We start from the raw sequence: 15,537 nt of genomic DNA, 5'->3' as shown, positions 1-15,537 counted from the left end.
GAGAGGAGGAAGATGAAGACACTTTGATCACTACTAGTAAAATACAGAGCAATGGGTTTAAGTGAAAAATGAAGTCATGAATACAAGAAAATGTCAGCAACAAGGACCATCAGTGGAATATAGTTCTAGATGTGGTAAAATATGGAAAGAGGAATAGTCAAAATCAGACTTGTTGCCTATTAGATCTAGTGTTGACCCAAAGAGTCCTTCCCTTCCCCAGTATAATACATCTCCTCTAGGTCTTGGTTTATATGAATGAAACCTTCTCCCCACCCCCAGATCAGATCAGATTGCTCTCTAGACCGCCAAAAAGTGACAGCATTAATGTAGGGAAGGAATAAGGAAGATGGAGGCATAAAGTCAGATAGATTAGGGCAAGTCAAGCTTTGACAGAGCAGCTCCCCCATTCCTTCTGGCAAATAAGATACATCCAGGAGCAACAGCTACATGGCAAGAACAGGGGGGAAAGTGGAAAAAAATTAGTAAATCCTGTGAAATAACTAAACCAAACACCATTTACCATAAAAATAGATTTTAATTGTTACGAATGCCCAGCACCAGAGGTTGTTCACACAGAATAAAATATATTGAGTCATAAGTCACTCTCCTGAAGCACAAGAAGAGCATCCAAGGACTTCCATTAGAATGGATGCAACGAGTCCTTCTGACAATTTAGAGTCACTTGAGAGCTCTCCAATTTTTTAAAATATATATTTAATATAAAATTATTTGCTCATTCTGCATCTAGATTCAGCATTATCTATCCAACACAACTCATTTCCAAATTGCAAGCTTCCTCAGTTCCCAATTAGTTTAGCAAAAGTGTTTCAAAATGTAGTAACTTTGCTAGATTTTTCCCTTTACAAAGAAGGGAAGGGAGTAGTTTACCTACAGCAGACTGATAATTTATCAGAGATAATCAAAGTGATTCACAAATCTTCCAACACTTTATACAGTAAATAGTAATACAGCCACACTATAGAGAAGAGGAGGTTACACAATTTAACCATGGACACTGTTCTATTTCTGTGCCTGCTACTGACTCACTAAGGCATCCTGATTCTCAAGTCCTTTGCTCTAGCCACCAGACAATACTTCCTTATTATGAGTTCAATTTAAATTAATCTGCTGATGTGGTCCTTTCTGACACTTCTTGTGAATTTAGCACTTGGGAGATCAGATAGGACACAAACAGAGGTTTAATTCTGTAACTCAATCCCGCTTGATGGAGGGACACTTTTAAAGAGCAAGGAACTGAGTTTTTCATAAGTGTTTTCATTAGCTAATGTGAACTAAGACCACTTCAAAGGATGAAACAGCTATATTACATTTCATACCCCCCCCCCCCACTTTTGGGTTACTCACTGAAAAGTTCCTTATATGCTTAAAAAAAAGTGCCCCAAAAACCAGTTCTATTGTTGGGAGAAAATAAAGTTGTTCAGCTATCAACTGATTAGATTTATAAAGCAAAAGACTTTTCTTCATGGATTCAAAAGTTGGACGCTACTAGTAACTAATGGACCCCCTTTTCACAGTGCAGACACTAAATTCACAAGCCAAATGCTATGTAAGTGATGAGTGAGTGAGAAGAGGAATTCCAGAATGAAGACTGGATTTAACATTCATATGGTGAAGTTTTCAGTAGCAGAAGAATTAGTAACTGACATGTAAGTATCAGACATTTTCACTATTTATAGCATCTTATTTCTAAAGAATTAAGCTTTGCCCAACTTAAGGCTATGTCAGCAACTTGTCAGGAGCCTGAGGGATACATTTGGTTTCATAAGAGAGACACTACAGCAGTGATACTCAGACTGAGGCTTGGGAGCCAGGAGTGGTTCTTTAATGCGTCTCCTGTGGCTCTTTGCAGCACATGATATTAAAACACTGTGATTTCAAATCTAAGTTATTAACCAATCAGGATGCTTTTACTATGTTATTAACCAATTGTAGACTATCTGGTCAATCATTTTGCCATGAGAATGAGAATAATTATACAAAATAGTAAATGAAACAAGGAATTCACACTACTATGGCTCTTTTGGGTAATGTTGATTGCTAATTTGGTTCCTGAACCACTGAGGTCTGAGTATCACTGTATTACAATGATGAGAGCTATACAAGTACCTAAACAGGAAGTGTTTCAGACTGCAGCTGTACTCATCAATAATGTGCAATCGAGGTTCCTGGAGCCTTCAGATTCCAAAAATTCACTCTCCATCTTGATGCAAATAGTCCATTCCATATTCTAGATGTCGTCAGCAAAGACGACACCTGGACCACACTGCAGAATGTAGCTGGTTACAGTTTAATCTGCCCCAAAGACTATGACCCAGAACATAACTGATATTTTAAGAAGTTCTCTCTTTCTAGAGAGCCCACAAACAGAAATGATTTAATTAAGGCACAGAAATGTGTAGAGCTGAGCTAATACTCAAGTAGTTGTAGATAAACTTAGCCCTTTTCTGCATGCAGACAATCCACAACAAATCATAACTTGAGTTACTTATTAGTAAGGCTGTGAGTCTGTCACGGGGGTCACGGATTCCATGACCCCCACAGCTGCAGCGGCCAGTGCGGCTGACCGCAGGGCCGGCTGAGCAGCGGCCCTGGGGATGGCCCCAAAGGCCATCGGAGAGCAGCCCCCGGGGGACTCAGAGCAACGGGTGGCCAGAGGCAGTCAGCTCCCGCCGCTGGAGCAGGGGCCAGCCTTTGGCCCCTGAGTCCCCCCAGAGCAGCAGCACCCTAGGAGCAGCTAAGAATTACTCAGGCGTATTTTTAGTAAAAGTCAGGAACAGGTCAGAGGCAATAAACAAAAATTCAGGGCCCTGACTTGTCCATGACTTTTGCTATAAATACCCATGACCAAAGCTTAGCCTTATTTATTAGACATAATTGTTTAAAACCATACAGATTGATATTTGTAAAACTGTTTGTGCTCAGACATATGATTTAAACTGTGCTGATTAGTTGTGATTAACATCAGTAGCACAGCTAGAAATAGAAATTTGACTGGGCCCCAATTTATGGTAGATGGGCAGTGATGAGAGAGCTTGGCGGGGCTCCACACTGCAGAAGCAGCCGCCTGTTTCTCTGTTCTGTAGCTGATGCCACCTGGCTCTGATCCCTGCCACCACTGGGTGCACAGCACTCCATCCTCCCCAATCCCTGGGGTCTATGAGGTATCTTTACATGACCCTGCAGGGCAGCTGTGTTCCCCCTACTAGTAGCCCCCCTCCCTCCCTGTTGGGGGAGGCCATTACTAGCCAATCCAGAAAAGCTAGGGAGAGGAGGAAAGAACAGAGGCTTTCCATTTCCTTCTCCATTCCCTAGAACAGGGGAGGGAGGAGATTCACACAGGCTCAGATTTGGGTAGGCCTGGGTGTGGCCCACCCATGGCTATGCCCTGATTAACACATTTTCCTCAACAGGAATACTCACATGAGATTTGGAAATTCACTTGTGTGATCATTCTTGCTAGTATAGGCTCAACCACACAAATGTTTGAGAGATGTAAATACAAACATGTGGGAGTATACACAATGCAAGCTCATTAAAAATTGAGTGCATTTGTGATTTTTTTTGCCGTATTAACTCAGCTCTAGGAGCGAATGAGAAGATACACTCCCTTGAAACAGAAAGCATGGCGAAAGGCCGGGAAGTTAGTTTGTATGTCGATAATATCCAGGATTTTCCTCTACCTACAAGAGGGTAAAAATAAGAAAAGTTATTAAGGTTGAATGTATCGGTATGCTTTCAGGTAAAAAAAGTTATATCAAGAAAACTTAGACTCATAGACTTTAAGGTCAGAAGGGACCATTATGGTCATCTAGTCTGACCTCCTGCATGATGCAGGCCACAAAAGCTGACCCACCCAATTTCCCTTATCTCAGCTGTTGAAGTCTCCAGATCGTGATTTAAAGACTTCAAGCCGCAGAGAATCCTCCAGCTTGCGACCCCTGCCCTATGCTGCGGAGGAAGGCAAAAAACCTCCAGGGCCTCTGCCAATCTACCCTGGAGGAAAATTCCTTCCCGACCCCAAATATGGCGATCAGTAGAACCCCGAGCATACAGGCAAGATTCTCCAGCCTTCTGTCCCATAGAACAAAGGGTCTGTAGCAGGACTTGTAGACACCCCAGTATTGTGATAAGAGAGTTTAGGCATTGTGTATGACTCTTGAGGATTCTGCCTCAGAATAATCCAGCAACTGGTATAATGATCTATCAAACAATAAGAATCACACCCTAGCATAAGTACATTTGAGTGTTCTCACAATTCTTAACCATTACACCAAACAAGATTTCTTTCCATTCTGCACTTAATAAAGAGACAGCACTGTCTCTCAGTGCTCCTTCCAAAGGAGGCTTCCCCCTGGAAATTATGTTTAAGTTACAGGTACAATTACAACTGTCCATAATGATCCTTCTTAAAAAGGAAAGTGTCCCAAACGTTTGTATTTCACAACTTTTAGTAGATACACCACCGGCTAAGATTACAAGTGGGTAGAATTCCTGCTCACATACCAAGAAGTGCACACAGAAGGGTGAAAGGAAGGAAACTATTAAAGGGAAAGCTTTGTCTCTCAGGGATCAATCAACAGGAATATTCATATTATAGCAATTTCTTTACACTAGGGACCAACATCTACCTAATAAATCACTTGGGGGAAAAAACAAAAAAAACCCACAACCCAAGACAGCTCATATCTGCTGTCTCTGATGGGGCTGTTCTAAGACTAAGTTTGCAGTTTCCAAGTATGAGACAGACATGTATATGACAAACTTAGGGACTTACTAAGGTGTGACATTGTAATATTCTTGTGGAGTCACAGTTTTCAGTCCACCAAAGTAGTCCAGGACCCAGATATTGGTGATGTTGAATTTGGCAAAGAACCAGTTATGATCTCGAGGCCAGCTTGCCATCTCAGGGTGTCGACTGAATAATGCTAGCTTTGCAAAGACAGCTTCTGTATCATTCACCTAACAAGTAACCAGCAACATATTACAAAAGATGTAAACTTCATTGGTAAAAAACAAATTTAGAGGCATTTTAAATCAACTGCCAATAAGAATATTCTACTAACATGATAAAAAAATAAGTTTCCCCCCCAAATTATAGTATCCCCACATCCACCCAGAGACAGGGAGGGTTCACCAGATTAAGGTTTGCCCCAGAAAGCTAGATACATCTACCAACAGGAGTTCCTCTGTAGCATGGGTATATCCACCATTCTAAATATCACCCCTGGAAATTAACAAGCAGTAACTCTTATAATTAAATATTATCCAATGAGAGAAATAATATCCATAGAAAAGCACTGCACCCTGAGTGATGCTGTATGACAATTTAAAGTGAGGAGAAAGATAAATCCCATGAAAGTTTGCATTTATTCAATATTATTTCTTTAAAATATCAACTAATGCCAAAGACTATATCTGTTGAAGAGACCAATCATTTGGTAATAGTGAGTAAAAAATAATAGAGTGCCATATAGCAGCTTTGCAAGTTTCCCTGTAGGATACTCTGTTTCTTTCACCTGAAGAAGAGGAGCGTTCTTGAGTATGTTTACTGGATATCACTGACACTTGTTTACTTACTAGTTTGATCTCTTTGGAAATTAAGAATATTTGATATTCCCATTGCTCTTCTGGCCACAATAAAGTACTACTTCAGCTACAGATTAAGTTCTTTCCCCCATAAGAGAAAAGCTAGTTTCAGACAAAGAATAGTAAGGTAATATCTTTAAGAAGCGATAATAATTTTGCTTGGGTACAAAGATGGGCCCCAGACTGAAACTACCCTGTTTGGGAAAATCATAGATAAATCTTTGAGACACTGTAATGAGACTAGGTGATGGTAACCGAAGGCTTGTCTACATGGTGGGATACTGAGCTTTACACAGGTGCGGTTTCTAAAGCACACTAACGTACTGCACATTAATTAGTCCAGGTAGACCCTGTTCGTGTGCACTACATTAAAGCGCACCAGCAATGTTTACATGGAGCAATTAATGTACAACACATTAGTGTGCTTTAGAAATGACACCTCTATAGAGCACATTCTACAAGAGCTGAAAAAGGTGACTGTCTCAATGATGCAGTACTTGGTTTAATTCTACTTCTCAAGTGGATAACTTAATATTGATACAGAAACAACTTTTAGGAGACACGGGGTAGGGAGCAGGGATGGTAGCTTCATTATTTGGATAAACAAGTAAGTTTCAGCAAAAATTAGAAAGTTATATTAGTTCCTTTAAAGCTCAGAGACTCTGGCAAAAGATGTCAAATCCCTGGCTTAAGAGAGAGCAACCAGCAACAGTAGCTATTCATTTATGCAAACTGCAGCCTGATAGTAGTGTCTTTTGTAAATAGTTCTGCAGTGGTTCAATAATTTACTGTGTATTAAATACATGTTTATCATGCATATTTTGGGGGGCCATCTCCCTTATTCTTGTATCCTCAAAGGCTAAAGAGGGCATAGCCTGACTAGATAAAAAAGAAAAAGGGAAAGTAAGACTAAGTAATTGAAGAGTAAGTACCTAAGCTGAAAAGAAACTGAACTAGGAAAAACAAGGATGGAACTGCAGATAGCAAAGTTTATGAGATATTTTGCTACCCAGCCTAACATTGATATACAGACATTTATGGGTAATAGTGAGCAGCAAGCAGCAAAAGAGACCAGTGTGGTTTTCAGTTGTACATGCAGCAGTACCATATCATACAGCAGGGATGTATTGGCCAGTGGTGGGCAACCTGTGCCCCATGGGCCACCCGTCAGGGCAATCCGCTGGTGGGCCGCAAGACAGTTTGTTTACATTGACTGTCCGCAGACACGGCCACCCGCAGGTCCCAGTGGCCGCGGTTCGCCGTTCCGGGCCAACAGGAGCTGCGGGAAGCAGCACAGGCCACAGGGACGGGCCGCAGGTTGCCCACTACTGTAGTAGACCCTTTCTACATGGCTGATGCAATGTTCCTGGTGCAGTTGTATCTTCTGGGCACTTAATTATCAAAAAAATATTAAACTGGAGGGAGCTCAAATGAGTAATAAAAATGATGCGGGACTGAAGAACAGATTTACAAAGTAAGATTGAGGGCTAAATGTGGGAACAGTGAATTAAGGGATTGGGAAAATATAATGTACACGTATCTGAAGGGCATAAACACCAAGTAAGGAATTATTTAGGGTATTGCTAAGAGGGAATAATTATCAGTAATGAGATGATGCTAAAGGGAAAATTTTAGGCTGAATGACAGAGAGAGTCTAGTTTCCCACAGAAGGTTGCTAAAACTAACTTAGACTGAAAAAAGCACTAGTAAATGGTAGGAAACAATACTGTACTGCACCGGCAGGAAGATCAACAGATGATGCAATAATTTTTCCATCTTTAAACTCCTACAATTTTATGCCTCATACTAGCTGTTAACCAAGCAAAGTGGTAGAAGCCTAATCACTTGGGTCACTTAAAACTGGACTGAGCACTTAAAATAGTATCAAGTTATTTTGCACTGACAGAAGATTGGCTTAGATTTGTTAGTTCTTAAAAAAAAAAGAACCACAGAAATTAGAGACTTCCCTCACTGTAGTAGCTCTGCCAAGAACAGCTCTATAGAATTATCTCTAGAGACTCTCAATGATACTTTAAGTATTGTTCAGAAGTTGTGAATTAATCTACCAATGCAAACTATGAGCTAGTTTGCTACATCGTCAAAGAGCTTAGCCTGAATCATTAGATTAGTTTGAATCTTTTCTGTCAAGTATGTAATGTTACACTTCTGTACAGAAGTTCTTAAATTTCTATTCTCTGTTCACTAGGGAGTATTGCTTTGTACATAATACTGTCCTGTTCAGTGCAGACTTTCAGTTGTTTACCTTATCCACAGTCCCAGAGAAGATAATGTGGGCACACAGGGGATTCTGGGGATCATAGCCTTTCTTCTTGCAGTAAGGAGTCTGTGCCAAGGACACTGTAAGGGAGGCATTTGCATCCACCTGAAATACAAGCAGTAAGTAATTGGCAAAGCTGTCCCAAAACTATACATTACATAACTAAATTTGTTAAAAAAAACTGATTGCAGGGTTGTTAATATCCCAGGAAATGCCAGGTACTGGTGAATACCAGCCTAAACCTGGTTTAAAATAATTGCATCAGTGTCCAGCAAGTTCAGAATGCATCTTTTCAAACATCCATTCAAAACTGAGGAATAGGCTCGGTCTATCCACTACATCAAAGCTGGTCTTCTGCTACAGAATGCTGGACTGTAGTCTACAACTCTGCATGCGTCAAGCCTATAACGCTGCATTATTGGTGTTTTTTTGTATCATCTAATGTTTTCAACTTTTGTTTATGCAATATTGAAAACTGACATGACATGACACGAGTCATGATATATATAATTTCTTTGAGAAAATACCAAACCAATATGTATATAGACATTCCAATGTTCAGTATTATAGTTACATATGTTAATATTACACCCCCTGCAGCTTTACTTTTTATTTGTACAATCATAAATTAATATACAAGTCTATTGTCTTATGTAACCACAATCTGAATATGTAACTAAAACTACATGTAATGTGGTGTGCGTTTGAAACAGTTTTTTGGTTTTTTTAAATGCCTTAAACTGGGACTAACTAGTTTTTCCTGGGGTTGTAAAAATCTTGATTTTATCTGGTAAAAACACCTCTGGTAAATACCCATCCCTGAATGATTGTCACAAAAGGTATTTTCAAATTAAGTTCCAGGTAGTACCCAAAATGCTTAGTGAGAAGAAAGTTACCATTTGTCACCACCTTCTTATTCTAGTTATATTATTCTTCTAAAACTACTTTATTTGAAACCCTAGATAGATGGCCTCTGAATAGGTCTGGAAGACCACAGTTTAGAAGGTTCAAACAGCAAAATTTGTCTAACGTACAATTGGAGGCCTCAAAAAATGGGCCTCATTAACACTTTAATTTAATGTATAATCTATATATCCTCAACTCCATCAACGTTTGAAGCTAGTTTTAAAAATCCAGTTTAAGTCAGGAGTGTAAAAATCTACTTGAAAGCAACTTCAACTGTTTAAAATAAAAAGCACTCAACTCCATTATGGTAGCACAAACATATCTGGAAGACTTACTATCTAGTTTAAAAATATATATCACTTTTGGCCTAAAAATAAGAATGACAGGTGTCTGTCCAAGAATAAATTAGAAAGGCCCAAAAGCTGACATGATGAGAATGCCTTAACTAGAACTTGTCACACTTCGTGCTTGTCAACACATGCATGGAGATTTTTTAAATTTTACAAAAAATTAATTAATTTGTTGAAAACATCAAGGAATTTACATAGAAGCTTTTGTAGTAAGAACCCAGATCAGGAAAATCAGTTTTTCTTCCAAAGCTAGATGTGGAGGCGGTAAAAGTCAGTGTGCACTTAAGATACAGGTTACGGGTCCGGACCACATTAGCTACGTGGATGCAAATTCCTGGTATAGGTATGTTGCATCTGAAACCAAGATACATTGCATTAATGCAAGCCCTGCTTTAAAAATGGAGCAGTGCATCTATATCAGTGCAAAGACCCCCTAGTGTAGTCAGGCTCTAAGTGTATGTCCGGAAACAAAATTCAACCAATGTTATCCCTCAAAAGGGGGGGCAGAAGAGGAATACTTCAAAGAACTGCATTCCCATCATGGAGTGAACATTCACATGAACTTCTTCATTTTCAATATTTATAAGACTATAACACCCTCCCCCCAATGTTGTAGTCAAATCACATGCGCAGCCCCTTACGCCCATCCAAAGCCCTACTGGTCAATGGGGTTCCACACAGGGGCAAGAGTCCATCAGTACAGATCCAATTGCGGAGGACTCATGTTTGTTTACAAGTCTGCTTAACCAATAATAGAAGATAAGCCTCATTCCTCTCAGCTTGGTTTCAGTTTACCAGGTTAGCAGTAATGGACTTCAAAGAAGGGCAAAATTTAAGTAAGTTCTGGTCCTCTAACTGATAAAGAAGAAATTATTAAGGCTTTTATCTCCTGAGGACAAGCTTCATATATAAATTAGGCCCCAAATGAATTTAGTTTTGTAATTGCAAAGATCTGTAGAGCTTTTAGCTAGAGAAGGAAGGATATCTGCACAAACTTTTTGTAGGTCTGCTTAAGTTTCCAACTTTCTTGTGCATTTCTTTGATTTCAGAACCTGAAGTCTTCGTTCAAAACACTAGATTTAATATCATTTGACATTATATTTCACACCTCCCCCCAAACACAACTAAGAGTTCAATGTGCATCTGGGAAATTCCATTAGAATAGCTTATTTCAGCAAAAAAAAATTAAGTGACCTAAGCACTATACAAGTTCCCACTGCATTTATGGAACTACCGCCATCACGAGACTATGACAGTGCAGATACTCAAGTTACTCAACTCCAAAAAAGCTGAGTCATAGTTATTTGGTGTTATCTGCTGACACAGGTCTCTATGTGATGGTGAACCAAACAGTTGACCTCTGTGCTGCAACAGCAGAATACAGATAGGAGAATACAGCATCTGTGGGGGGAGCTTTCTGATTGGAAAGAGCCTACTGAACCAGTAAAATCTATAACAGTGTCAAAACAGTTAGGCAGGGGTCATAACATGCAGTGTTTGATCAAATCTCCATATTTCTTAAAACAGACAGTTTCACAAATGAAATATTACAAATAGAAATTAAAAGGGAAAAATGGTAACTACGAAGCATTCAGCATACCAGGTGAGGACTACAGACAGCTAATTCAAGAGGCAAATTGGCATTAGTTATATAGGTAAAGGCTAAAACAAAACTTCATGCTTGTTTTGCCCATGTTTTAGTTTTCTTTACAAGGAAAACAGATGGGAAGAGAGGGGAAAGCACGTATTGGATTCTCCTCCAAATCTGTGTTTTTTAGACTGCACTCTTCAGCAGGGACTTGAGTGTGTGCAGACATGTAAAAATAAGTAGCACCATCCTGGGTATTACATAGTTTAATAATTTCTTTATTATACCATCACTATTGGTTCCTCATTCTTGGATCTCATGCTCCCAGTGGGAATCATGACACACTTCTATTACTTTTAAAATTATTTACAGAAGTAGTAGCAGTGACTAGTGCACAAAGCCTCTCCTGTCCCCTCCTCTACTGCATTGTACATACAACCAACTGCTGCTATCGCCTTAAGCGCGCTAAATCAGCCTAGTTAGTTCATTCTTCACCAAACCAAGAAAAGAAGTTTGGCAGGAGCGGATTAGGGACTTTCAGTGGTTGCTACTCTGACTCTCTGTCTCCTCTCATATGCCTTTTGTTTCAACTATAAATGAATTTAGTAAGTATTTGGTCTGAGCATCTCTTAAGCTCTTCAGGTACATCTACACTGCAAAAGACTCTGAGTCACGTCAACTCACTTGGACTCATGTAACAGGGCTAAAAATAGCATTGTATATGTTCCCATTTGGGCTCTCAAACCCAGTGAGAGGATCTCAGAGCCCAGGCTCCAGACCAGTGGTGGGCAACCTGCGGCCCTCATGTGGCCCATCATTCCGCCCGCCGCTTCCCGCAGCTCCCACTGGCTAGGAACGGCGAACCGCAGCCACTGGGAGCTGCGGGGGGCCGTGCTGGGGGACGGTCAACGTCAGCAAAATGTCTCGCGGCCCACAATCAGCTTACCCTGATGGGCCGCATGCTGCCCACTGGCTGCTCACCACTGCTCCAGACCAAGCGGGAATATCCACATTGATATTTTTAGCCTCACAGTGCAAGCCCCGTGAGCCCACGTCAGTCAATCCGGGCTCAGACTAGCTGCCTCGTTTTTTTATTTTTGTTTCCTGACGTATAGACACACCCTGACAATTTTTCAGCTCCCAAGTCCTTTGTGGCTCATTTGGTGCCTACCCTTCCCTTTTTGGAGTCCTCTGCTTCTTTATTCAGTACCCCCTCTTACAGCTTCAGCAGTTTCATCTATTGGTGTATTTTTGTCATAGATGACCATGACATGTTTGAGGAGAGTTGCCTAGAGATTACTTTTCTGGCTGCTTGTAACATTCCACACTGATACATTAAAGGGATCTACAGAACCACCGGGGCAGAATGCTTTGCTGGTCAAGCGCTATCATATTTTTAGTCACCAGTCCTCTTCTGTACATTTAGCAGCTTCACTGTCTTCACTTTATTATACTTCTGATGTTTCCAGATGTTGTATTCCATAACGGCTATTTTAATCAGCACTCAAGTCATAGCAGTCACAGAGAAAAGAATGTTCCAACTCCTGAACAAAATATCACACACTACAAATATATTAGCAGCAAGTAGGTTAGGAAGTTAGACTGTTTTTTCAAATATCTGAGCTAATTCATATGCCAATATCCCTACTTTTATTTCAAATTTTCACACATTAATATTTGCAACTTTTGCAAGGATGCTAAGCAAAGGATCATTGCAATAAAGGAGTGATGCATCTTGCCATTTCCACATACCATAAGATGATTATTAACTTGCTTATTATCACTAATTATGGAACTTGTTGGGCAAGGATGTGTGCTAGTAACATCCAAATGAAGACAGATCTCAATATACACTTCCTTTACAGTTCAAAGGGAATTGGCAATCTTGGCATGCTTGAGACCCGTTCAGTGTGAGCAAAGCTCTCATGCGTATCACAAGTGGCATGTGTGCCATGGGTACACAGGAAATCACAGCAGGTGTATAGCAACACTCACAAATGGGGGAGGAAGGACATGCTCAAAGGTAGCCTGAAATAGGGAACCCAGTCCCCTCTGCTGCTAGATCAAGCTGTATCCCCCCTGCGTGGCACTGAAGACACACACCACTTGACTCACTGGGGCACCGGGGCGCGCGGAGAGGGCAGATGGCCCCGCCGCGGAGGGGTGTGGGGGGGGGGGGCAGATGGTCCCGACGCGGGGGGATGGTCCAGTAACACGGACGCGAACCCCACTGCACGGATTGGGGTCAGCGATCGCCCGTTGCGCCCAGCCCCATCCCTGCGGGCCCGGTGCCACCCTCCTCCGCCAGCCGGGGCAGCGGGTCCCAGCGAGCAGGGCCCGATGCCCCCGGCCCCGCGCTCACCTGCAGGTCCTGCACGGACACCTCCAGCGCGGTGAGGTAGAGGTAGGGGACGCCGCTGCCGCGGGGGCCGGGCGGCCCGTCGCTCAGCGAGAAGACGTTGGCGAAGGGGCGGCCCCGCAGCGGCTCGCGCGCGGACAGCGTGGCCAGCGCCCCCCAGTCGCACTGGTGAACCACGTAGCGGGCCACGCGCGGCGCGTCGTCGTGCGGCGGGATCCCGGCCCCCCCGCCGGCCAGCAGCGCCAGCAGCGCCCAGGGCAGGAGCAGCAGCCACATCGTAACTAAGATCGTAACTAACCCTGCTTTGCAGCTGGGGGCCAAGCGGCTTCCTCCTGAAGGGGTGGGGCCACACCATTCTCAGCCAATGGGCACCCACCACCCGGCCGTCTCCACCAATGAAGGCCCGTTGGAGGCACAACGGTATGGAATACCCACTTCAGTGGGGCGTGGTCATTCTGCTTTCAGCCAATGGGCGCACGCCGCCCTCTCATGTCCGCCAATGAGCTCTGCCAGAGGGCGGGGCTAATGGGCATGAAGTCAGTCGGTTGTAAACATCACCGATTCTCGCACCAGCTCTGTGCGGCGGAAAGAGTCACTCAAATGTCAGCCAATGAATAAAGCCCCCTTCGGAATCTCTTCCAATAACAACTCGCACTGGGCGGGCGGAGGCGGGATTAAAGCGGAGTGAGTGGCACTCACAAACCTAGCTACTGGTTAGGTAAAACATAAACAAACTGGTCACGTGGGAGAAGGGGGGCAGCTGTGCGGCGACGAGGCCGCTGACTCCCCAGGCGGCGGCGCGCGCGAGCTGCTGCGGTTCGCTCTTCCCTCTCCTTGCAGCACCCGGGCTACAGGGGGCGTTTGGTGCCGGGTCTCCGTTGGAAGTGCCCCGGATTTGTCCCAAGCGCCCTGCCCCCCCCTAGAATTTTTTTGCATGGCTATTGCCAGGGCTGGCCCAGGCTGGCGTCACAGCAGGGGGTAGGGCTGCGCAGGCGCCTGGTTACCATGGATTTGTATAGCGGCATTATGCTCGGTTCTGTTTTATTGTCTGTTCCTTTCCTAATGGTTCCTAGCCCGCTGTTAGCTTTTTGGATGGCTGCTGCGCACTGAGCAGCGCTTTCAGAGAGCGATCCACAGTGACCGCAAGCTCTCCTTCTTGGGTGGTAACAGCTAACTTAGATGATGGATCCCATCATTCTCTACGGATCATGGGGATTATGTTTTCCAATGTGCGTTACCTTGCATTTATCAACATTAAATGTAATATGCTATTTTGTTGCCCAGTAACTGAGTTTAGTGAGAGCCCTTTGTAACTCATAATTATAGCCAAAGCTGACTGCCACCTTGAATACTTTTGTATCAGCTGCAAACTTTGTCATCTCACTGTTTACCCCCTTTTTAGATCATTTATGAATATGTTGAACAGCACTTGTTCCAGTACAGATCTTTGGGAGACTTCGCTATTTACCTCTCTCCACTGTGAAAACTGACCATTTATTCCTCCTCTTTGTTTCCTATCTTTTAACCAGTTAGTGATCAGTGAGAGGGCCTTTCTTCTTATCCCATGACTGCCTACTTTGCTTAAAAGCCTTTGGTGAGGGACCTTGTCAAAAGCTTTCTGAAAGTCCAGGTATACTCGATACACTGGATCACCCTTGTCCACAAGTTTATTGACCCCCTCAAAGAATTCTAATAGATTGATGAGGCATCTAATAGATTAGCATGGCCTCAACCGGAAGAGGCGGGGCCTCTCGAGATTTAAAGGCCCTGGGGCACCGGCTGTGGCTGGGAGCCCCAGGGCCTTTAAATCACCCTGGGGCTCCCAGCTGCAGAGGTGGCTGGGAGCCCCCGGGGCTCAGGGGCAAATTAAAGGGCCCGGGGCTAGCTCCGGTAGCCGGGCTCGGGTGGGGATTCAAAGGGCCTGGAGCTCCCGCGGCTCGGGCGGGAATTCAAAGGGCTCCCCGCAGCAGCCAGAGCACCGGGCCCTTTAAATCCCCGCTGCGGAAACCGGTGCAGCCGTACCGGACCATACCGGCTTACTTTCACCTCTGTCTACATTGCAGTCAAAAGGTGATTGCAGCTTGATTAGACATACCAAAGCTAGCATTAATCTAGCTAGCTTGGGTCCCAGAGCAGTGAACCTGCAGCAGTGCATGCTTCAGCATGTGCTAGCCCCATGGGTTTCTTGGCTTCACTGCTTTGGGACCTGAGCTAGCTAGATGAAAGCTAGCTGGGGTCTGTCTAGCTGAGCTGCACTCACACCTTGTAATTGCAGTACAAACATACCATTGAAACAGGTAGGCAGAGTAATCTGAGTACAGAGTAGAACACTCCCTCCCTCTCTCTTCTCTATTCAAGTCCCAGTTGGCATTTAATAGATCAATTAATAGTTCAAAGCCCAGCTATATAAAAGACTGAATTTGCTCTGTGAACTACTGTGACAGCTGCA

General features: G+C 43.2%; 1 protein-coding gene across 2 annotated transcripts; it reads right to left on the bottom strand.

Moving 5' to 3' along the window:
* Positions 1-515: 515 nt before the first annotated feature.
* On the bottom strand, positions 516-13,377 carry CREG1 (cellular repressor of E1A stimulated genes 1). Of its 2 annotated transcripts, XM_026659042.1 has the most exons (4): positions 13,092-13,377; positions 7,871-7,990; positions 4,796-4,980; positions 516-3,701 (listed from the first exon to the last, which is right to left on the bottom strand). In XM_026659042.1, coding segments are annotated over exons 1-4 (579 nt in total). In that variant the 5' UTR covers positions 13,365-13,377; the 3' UTR covers positions 516-3,700. The 2 variants fall into 2 exon arrangements, with proteins under 2 accessions (XP_026514827.1, XP_024061354.1); XM_024205586.2 differs by lacking the exon at positions 516-3,701 and having other exon boundaries at positions 4,795-4,980.
* Positions 13,378-15,537: the final 2,160 nt, after the last annotated feature.

Source organism: Terrapene carolina, unplaced genomic scaffold (genome assembly GCF_002925995.2).
Source record: "Terrapene carolina triunguis isolate 2854851 unplaced genomic scaffold, T_m_triunguis-2.0 Scaffold558, whole genome shotgun sequence".
Classification (NCBI taxonomy): Eukaryota; Metazoa; Chordata; order Testudines; family Emydidae; genus Terrapene; species Terrapene triunguis.
The sequence above is the reverse complement of the archived record's forward strand: the minus strand, read 5'-3'. Positions and strand labels throughout refer to the sequence as shown.